Below are 8174 nucleotides of genomic sequence, written 5' to 3'. Positions count from 1 at the left end.
TTTAGGGTTTATCAAGAACATTGGATTTCCATAATAATGGATTAGGGTTTTAGGGTTTGATCATTATGTTCTTAGATTAATCGGTATACCTTTGTTTGTAGGGTTGAAAACCGGACCACCAAAGAGAACGGAAGAACCTCGAGCTACACATGGACGGACGCGAGCTGGCTCTCATCGGATGCGAGCTTAACGGGACGGGACGCGTCTGCTTCCTATCGGGTTCGCGAGCTGCTTCCTATCCGGTTTGCAAGTGGCTGATCGGGATTACGAGCTGGTTGTGATGCGAACGGAAGCTGAGGTCGTCTAGGATCAGGAACACCTTAGGGATGGAGCTGATCGGTTGCTGACGAGCTGGAACGCGAGCTAGGACGAATTAGGGTTCGTCAGGATTAGGTTAAAGTCGCCGGCTAGGTTAGGTTTTAAGGGATTGGCGATTTTAGCTTAGATTGCAGAGAACAATCGTGCTGATAACGTGTTGTAATTAGAAGATTGAAGACTGAATGTTTATGTGTTTCATTAATGAATAAGTGTTCCATTTATATAGGGGATTACAAAATAAGTAAAAGGAAAGTATCCAAAACCTAAACCAAGTAGGATTAGAAAAACTACTAATACATAATAATGGAAAGATAACAATTACAAGGAAAAGGAAATAGAGTTTCATTTTCTCCAAAGCATAAGCCGCCTCTCTCTCTTTCTCCTAAGGTCACGGCCGCCTCTCTCTCTCTAGGGTTGGACTGTTTCTCTCTCTAAATGTATGAGCCGGTTATGGACATCCATCAATTGATTTATAACACAAAATAATTTGTAAATCTTCTTAAAATTGCATGGGGTTTTTATAAACAAAAACAAAAGTAATAAAAAAAAATGGATATGCTTATCAACCAAAGTACTGATTTGCCCCTCCGCCTACATTAACGCACACGGATTAGGCTCAATCAATCACCGCAGAAACACAACAAAGCACGAATTTACTGATCTGCCCCTCCTTCTTCCTCCATTAATGCACACAGTCTTTTTTTAGATCTCAGCAAATCGAACAAAGAAGAAAGAAACCTCTCTCTCTCTCTCTCTCACACACAGAGATCAACAATGGGATCTCTACCACCGACACACCTCGACTTCTCCTCCGCAAACCACCAAGACATCTCCAAAGACAACCTCGTAAGCCTCTTCAAATCCCAGCAAGACCTCCTCAACCACTTCTTCAAACACCTCGACCTATCCCAAACCCTCTCCTTCTCCCGCCTCCTCCTCTCCGCCTCCGGCACCGTCTTCTTCACCGGCGTCGGCAAATCCGCCTTCGTCGCCAACAAGGTCTCCCAGACCCTCGTCTCCCTCTCCTTCCGCTCCTCCTTCCTCTCCCCCCTCGACGCCCTCCACGGCGACATCGGCGCCCTCTCCCCCCGCGACATCCTCGTCCTCTTCAGCAAATCCGGCGCCACCGAGGAGCTCCTCCGCCTCGTCCCCTGCGCGAAGGCCAGAGGCGCCTTCTTGGTGTCTCTCACCTCCGTCCCCGGGAACCCCCTGGCCGGAGTCTGCGATATGAATGTGCATTTGCCGCTGGAGAGGGAGCTGTGTCCGTTTAACCTCGCTCCGGTGACGTCCACGGCGATTCAGATGGTGTTTGGGGATACCATCGCGGTTGCTCTCATGGCGGCTAGGAATCTGACCAAGGAGGAGTATGGTGCTAATCATCCCGCCGGTAGGATCGGCAAGAGTTTGATCTTCAAGGTCTGATCTCAAAGTTGCTTACTTTATAAGGTTTAGGGTTGGGAGTTGAATCTATTTATTGGGCCTTCTCTTGCAGGTTAAAGATGTTATGAAGAAGAAAGATGAGCTTCCGGTTTGTAAAGAAGGAGACTTGATCATGGATCAGTTGGTTGAGCTGACCAGCAAAGGATGTGGTTGTTTGCTTGTGGTTGATGAGGGTCATCGCTTGATCGGTACGTTCACTGATGGAGATCTTCGCCGGACTCTTAAAGCAAGTGGTGAAGCTATCTTCAAACTCACTGTTGGAGAAATGTGCAACAGGTGAGAGATAATTGGTGGATGCTCTGCTTTAGATCTTACGAAGATTAGTATATGCTCTGTTTTAGATCCTATACTCTGCTTTAGCTCGTATGAAGATTCGTGTGTGTATGTTGAACCTATTGTTTTGATAAAACAGGAAGCCGAGGACAATTGGACCTGAAACAATGGCGGTTGAAGCTATGAAGAAAATGGAGTCACCGCCATCGCCTGTACAGTTTCTACCGGTGGTCAATGAAGACAACACTTTGATTGGAATTGTTACATTGCATGGTTTGGTTTCAGCTGGTCTCTGAGCAAGAAGCTGGCTCTTTGTCCGATTTGATTTACACACATAAAGTTTATTCTTTTACGAAATCCGGGTTCAGAATATTAATTTTTATTGTTCATAATATTCACATTTAGTGAATTTGTATTGCGTCTAGTATTCATCCATGTATTGTACTTTTAAACAAAGCTCTCGTTTCTACTCTTGCTTTCATTCATGTCTTAAAAAAGCTAAACATCTTTCCTAGAGTTGATGCACTTAGCACCATGCATGAATCTCATGTGGTTGCCGATTGAACAGAGACGGAACTGCTTTGGTTTCAGTTTTGGTTTTGCACATTTATACAGTGATAGAACTGCTTTTTAACAATTGACCAGTAGCTACTTCTGGCTAGCTTTTTTTTTTTTTTTTTTTTTTTTGTCACTGACTATGGCTAGCTTTCTATCAATTCATTCCTGACTAACATTTCTTCTTAGTTCAATGAACAACCAAAAACACAGTTTCATCATAAAAGCTTAGCATTGTCTCCATTTTCATTTGTTACAAAGAATGAACACCAAAAACAAAACTGTTCTTAAAACTCCAAAAAAAAAAAAAAAACAGATACGTAAAAGAATCAGATCCTATATCATCATTTAACGATCAATAAATAAGTGGACATAAAGAACAACAACTTAAGCTGCTAGTGAGAAAAAATCTCTAGAGAGAAATAGAGTGAACAAAAGATACAAGTAATAAATAGCACAAGTGTTTTTAGAATCTCTATGCAGCTGAGACCGTGGTGTTTTGGTTGTTGCTGTTGCTGCCACTGTTGCTTTCATCATTGTTCTCATTCTCACCAGACATTTCCTCAAGAGACTTGCCTTTAGATTCAGGAACCAACAATGTAAACACCATCCCCAATAAATTAACCACACCCAAAACAATGAGCGAGTTCTTCACACCAATCCCGGGAGGATATCCATGTTCTGTCTTGTTCTTGTCAGGACTTTGTGCCAAGTACAAGAACCCAAACGCACCGACCATTGCTCCTAACTTTCCAGAAGCCGCTGAGATTCCATGGCATGTTGATCTAAACCTAGCCGGGAAGATCTCAGCAGGCACCACAAAGGTTGTGGCATTAGGTCCAAAGTTTGCAAAGAAGAATGTTAACGAGTACATAGCCACGAACCCTATTCTGTTATCCTTGTGCGTCCAATGATCATAAGGAATGGCGAGAGCGAACATAAACACGGTCATGAAGAAGAAACCCATCATTTGTATAGCAAACCTACCAATGATGTCAATGAACGCAACTGTGAACCAGTAACCAGGTACCGTGCTACACAAGGCGATTAGGGTTTGTGCACGCGCGATTTTGAAAACTTCTTGAATTGCGTTCATGGTCTGAGCCGGAGGAATCCACCCAATGGCGCTGAAAATATCTTTCTGGAAAAGATTCTGACTATAGAAGGCGATGTCGAGCAAGAACCATGTGCTCGTGGTTCCAAGCAAGTGAAGACCATGACGTTTCATGAATTCCTTGGAGAACAAGCCAAATTGTCTAGACTGATCTCTAGAGATCTCTTCAACTCGTTGATGCTCTGCTTCTATCTCCACTTGCAAAACCTTAGACATGTTCGAAGCCGCTAGCTTCGCATCCTTGGCCACTAGAGCCGTGTACCGCGCCGTCTCGGGCATCTTCGACCTTGAGTAATACGTCATGGCAGCAGGCAAAGCACCAACCATCAGTATTATTCTCCACACGTAATCAGCCTGAGGTACCGTGGACATCAAGGCATCGACTTGGTAGGCCGGAGCAGGAAACCTAGCCTCGAAAACCGCAGCTATGATAATCGCAAAGATCCCACCTGTCAAAATACCAAACCCTTGCATGGCGAAAACCGCGGCTATAAACGCGCCACGTGTCTTTTTATTAGCGTATTCAGACATGATCGTGGCGGATAAAGGATAGTCACCGCCTATACCAAACCCTAGCCAGAACCGGAAGAAGCATAGCGTGGTCATCACGGTTTTAGGTTTGTTACCAAAGGAGAGACCTGAAGCTATTGAGCAGATGACCATGACCATGAGAGTCATGCCGTAGACTTTTTTCCTCCCGAGTTTGTCACCTAGCCAGCCGAAGAAGAGCTGGCCCGTGAGTGTGCCAACAAACGCAACGCCGTTAACCACGGCTGAGACGTTTGGAGGTAGGTTTCCCGGCTTCACTGAGCCGTCCACGTGGTAGTAAATGCGCCCAAGAAGCTTAGTGACGAGGGAGATGCAGAAAAGGTCGTAAGCGTCGGTGAAGAATCCCATTCCGGCGACGACAATCGCGGTGAAATGGTACCATTGCGTTTTGGCTACGTCGAGTGCGTTTAGCACGTTGAGTTGATCTCCTGCCATTGCTCTCTTTGTATTTTCCTCTGCGTTATACAGTACGAAAACACATTTCAGGATTGCTGATTCACACACGTTTCTTTAGTACATTTTTTTTGTATTTTCATCAACGTAACAAAACATTACAAGACAAACACAGAGATTGAGACGACAGGTAGGAAGAAAAAGAAAACAATAAGATTGATTTGAACATGAAAGCACAAGACTAATGTGAATTATAAAAGATTCAATATGTTGCAAGTAAAATGTTTAATGTGGATCTTTATAAAATGTTAGAATTATCCATGTAAATTCGCTTAACGTTTGTTATAATACACACACAAAAAAAAAACAAATAACCGAAGGCCTGCTTGATCCTCATTACTCATATGAACAATAATAGAAAAATAGATTCACAAGACACAAAACTAGTGAAGAAGAAACTTACATGAAGAGTAGTATTATTCTTTTGCTTATTTTCTCGCAGACAAACACTTGTAGGATTGTCTTGGAGAAAGACAAGAGTCTTTTTGTTGTTGTTTCTCAAGAAACTGTAGAGACACAGAGAGAAAGATGAAGAATGGTTGTGAGTGATGAAATAGAGGCAGCGTAGCACAAGGCTATATATACATGATCACTTTCTGTTTTTGCTTTGACATATTCTTTTCTTTTATGTGGTATATTCTTGCGACAACGACACCGTTTATTTCTCTTTGACTTCTTGTTTTTCGCATCTACTTCTCATCCACCGTTCCGTTTTTCATTTTTTTTTTCAGTTAAAAAGTTTGTTTTGGAATTTGTTTTTACTGTATGGTTGAGTTTTTGAGACTAACGGTCAAAAACTCGTTTTAGGCTTTAGCATATTCCTAGGAGAAAACAAAAATATTCGGACATATGAGGTGTTATTTTTTCATTATGGTAATTGATCCCAAATTAATGCAGAGTCTGTAAGAGAAGACCACCCTTAAATGTCTCAGATATTATTACAATGGCTATGCATATAGACTTTTTTGTTTTTGAAATTGATTCGATTTATTGTCTTATTTGCATGTGAGAGATATAAGATACCAATATGCAACGTTAATTAGAGTAAAAATGTCAAAAAATGTTTTCAAGTGATTTTTTATCCGAACGATCTAAATTTTTATTGACATCAAATACAGTTTTAGAATCTGTATTTTATTTTCAAAAATCTATTCTAGGAAATTTTTAAACATTTATCAATAAAATGATTAATCTTAGCTGGACCAAACAATAAAGGAAATAAATTAAAACGAAGTGGTTATACAATGGTAACGGAAAATAGCGGGAACCAACGTTTAGTATGGGCTCTAGTGACGTGGCAAATACGGGGCCCACATATTCAGATTCACATCACCTGCCTTCTTCTTCCTCCTTCACCGTAATGGCCTAAACCCTAATATATACTAGCCGTTACGCCCCTCTCTCTCTAGCTCCTCACTTCCCTATCTACTCTCTCTCTCCAATATGAGCTCGATCGAAAACGCTTCCAAGAAGCCATCTATGGCCCCTGAATCTTCGAACCCAGGAACACTTTTCTCTACCAAGACCCCCGACAAGACGGCGATTCTCTCAACCAGACCTCGTGACAGCGACAAAGCCGTTAGGAGACAGATCTTGATTTCGCCCAGAAAACCTGAAACAACCGTGAAATTACCCGAAAGGTGAGATTTTTGATTGATTTTTGTTCATAAAGGTTTGGACTTTTTCAATTTTTGATGAATTTATTGGCAACTTTTGCAGGTTTGAGATTCTGGATGAATGCTTTAATGGGTTGGTCACCGCGATTAGGTTGCTCAAGCTAAAGGGCTCTTTGACTTCGTTTGCTAATATATGCCCCAAGATTGAGTATCTTACTAATCGGTAAAAGCTTTTGACTTTCTTGCTTTTTCTTCTTTGTTTGGTCTTAACAACATATCTATCTAACTGATTGGTAAAAGCTATTGGCTTTCTAGTTTCTTCTTCTTTGTTTGGTCTGAAGAATAGCTATTTAACTGATCCGGGTGAATCTTGAATGTATTGGGGATTGACTATTGATGCATCTGATTAGTTTGATTGTTAACATGAGCCGGTCTCACTTGATGCATGTTGATTCTAGTAGTCACTTAACCTTGGTGCACCAGCAAAAAAGATAATGTATTTTGATTTTTTTTTCTTCACAGAAACTCTATAATAGAAATGAGATTTGTTCTAATGTATTTCTATAAAATAGCAATCTCTAAATATAGAGATGGGTTATGTTCTTAGAATATAAATATGGATAGTAAATTAGTAAGAAAACCTTAAAACAGGTATTTGCCTGAGTTTTCTCTCTATTTTTCTTAGTATTTTTTTAGTTTAATTCGCAGAGTTCCTCAACAATGTCATATTGCTTGATTGTCTACTTGTATACATGTGTTCTTTGGTTGTATTTGTTTAATGTTTGTTAAGTTGGCCAATGTGTGTGTATCTTACAGGATCTTGTCGTATGACCATTTGGCTCAGATGAAACATATTTATTCAGAAGCCATTGAAGTAAAGAGAGTTTTGAAGTGTGATTCAGAAACAAGTTGTATGAAACCTACTCTTCACATTAACTTAAACACCGATGCAATTGAACTTGAAGATACAAGTTGCGGAACTAAATACATGCAGCTTAGAAAGGTGTTCTACTCAAAGCTTGTAGATTTTTACAAATCTCATCCTAAGGTATACACATATTAGTCTTCTAATCTATTACTTGGTTGTAGCCTTTTAGAAAATGCTTATGTATCTGAATCTTGTTTTGGATATAGGACGAGATTCCTAAAGATCTGCTTCCTGAACCGTTCAATTTCTCAAAAAGGATTAGTGATTCAGACACAATAAGTGTTGTAGACGTGGGAGCATTTAAACTTGAAAATGATGGGTTTGATGTTCAAATGGAGGAGATGGAGCAGGAAGAAGATAAAGTTAACAAAGTGACTCCAGATTCGGCTTTATCAGATGGTACTGAGGAATGTTTGTTACCAAACACAGAGTCAACCCCAGCCAAAGTTTTGTCAACTCCCTCCAAGGATCTGTCAACACCAATCAAGCTCATGAGTGCTACACCTACGTTGCAGCCATCTAGACGGTGTATCACAATGACTCCAGATGATGACAATGAATCGGTTAGATCAACAAATGATCTGGAAAGGCGCTCTTCTCGCACTAGGTGTCTGAATTTCGACACTCTCGAGGAGGAAGAAGATGGAACAGTCAGTGACGAATCTAATGATGAAGCAAACGATGATGAAGCTAGTGATGCTTCCTCCGATGAAGATAGTGATGCTTCCTACGATGAAATTAGTCTTCTGCACTCAGTAAGCGGATGGTTTTCCGAGCAATCACTTTGCTTTCGAACTTGCAAACTGTGGTTATAATCAGTAACCTTGCTGACCATTGTGTTGTGTGTGTGTGTGTTTCTTGCAGATGATAGAGGAACCAAGGGCTGAAACCGTGAAGCAAAACTTGCCTAAGCTTGTTGATGTGATTC

The 8174-nt window shown here is 41.0% G+C and overlaps 3 protein-coding genes across 3 annotated transcripts; 2 read left to right on the top strand and 1 right to left on the bottom strand.

The window, feature by feature from the left end:
- Positions 1-1010: 1010 nt before the first annotated feature.
- LOC106336994 (probable arabinose 5-phosphate isomerase) lies at positions 1011-2512 on the top strand. Its single transcript, XM_013776003.1, has 3 exons — positions 1011-1734; positions 1811-2034; positions 2171-2512. Exons 1-3 carry the CDS (start codon positions 1093-1095, stop codon positions 2325-2327), a joined length of 1023 nt encoding a protein of 340 aa, XP_013631457.1. The 5' UTR covers positions 1011-1092; the 3' UTR covers positions 2328-2512.
- A 413-nt stretch (positions 2513-2925) lies between these two features.
- Positions 2926-5235, bottom strand: LOC106340314 (probable inorganic phosphate transporter 1-7). Its single transcript, XM_013779196.1, has 2 exons — positions 5106-5235; positions 2926-4704 (listed from the first exon to the last, which is right to left on the bottom strand). The coding sequence occupies exon 2, from the start codon at positions 4682-4684 to the stop codon at positions 3062-3064; it is 1623 nt and encodes a 540-aa protein (XP_013634650.1). The 5' UTR covers positions 4685-4704; positions 5106-5235; the 3' UTR covers positions 2926-3061.
- Positions 5236-6078: 843 nt separating this feature from the next.
- On the top strand, positions 6079-8170 carry LOC106338642 (CDT1-like protein b; the record flags this gene model as incomplete). The annotated part of the gene is made up of 5 exons (XM_013777573.1): positions 6079-6342; positions 6422-6541; positions 7135-7366; positions 7453-8001; positions 8111-8170. Coding segments are annotated over exons 1-5 (1158 nt in total), but the record flags the coding sequence as incomplete, so codon positions are not given.
- Between the last annotated feature and the right edge of the window lie 4 nt (positions 8171-8174).

Source organism: Brassica oleracea, chromosome C4 (genome assembly GCF_000695525.1).
Source record: "Brassica oleracea var. oleracea cultivar TO1000 chromosome C4, BOL, whole genome shotgun sequence".
NCBI lineage: Eukaryota > Viridiplantae > Streptophyta > Magnoliopsida > Brassicales > Brassicaceae > Brassica > Brassica oleracea.
The sequence above is the reverse complement of the archived record's forward strand: the minus strand, read 5'-3'. Positions and strand labels throughout refer to the sequence as shown.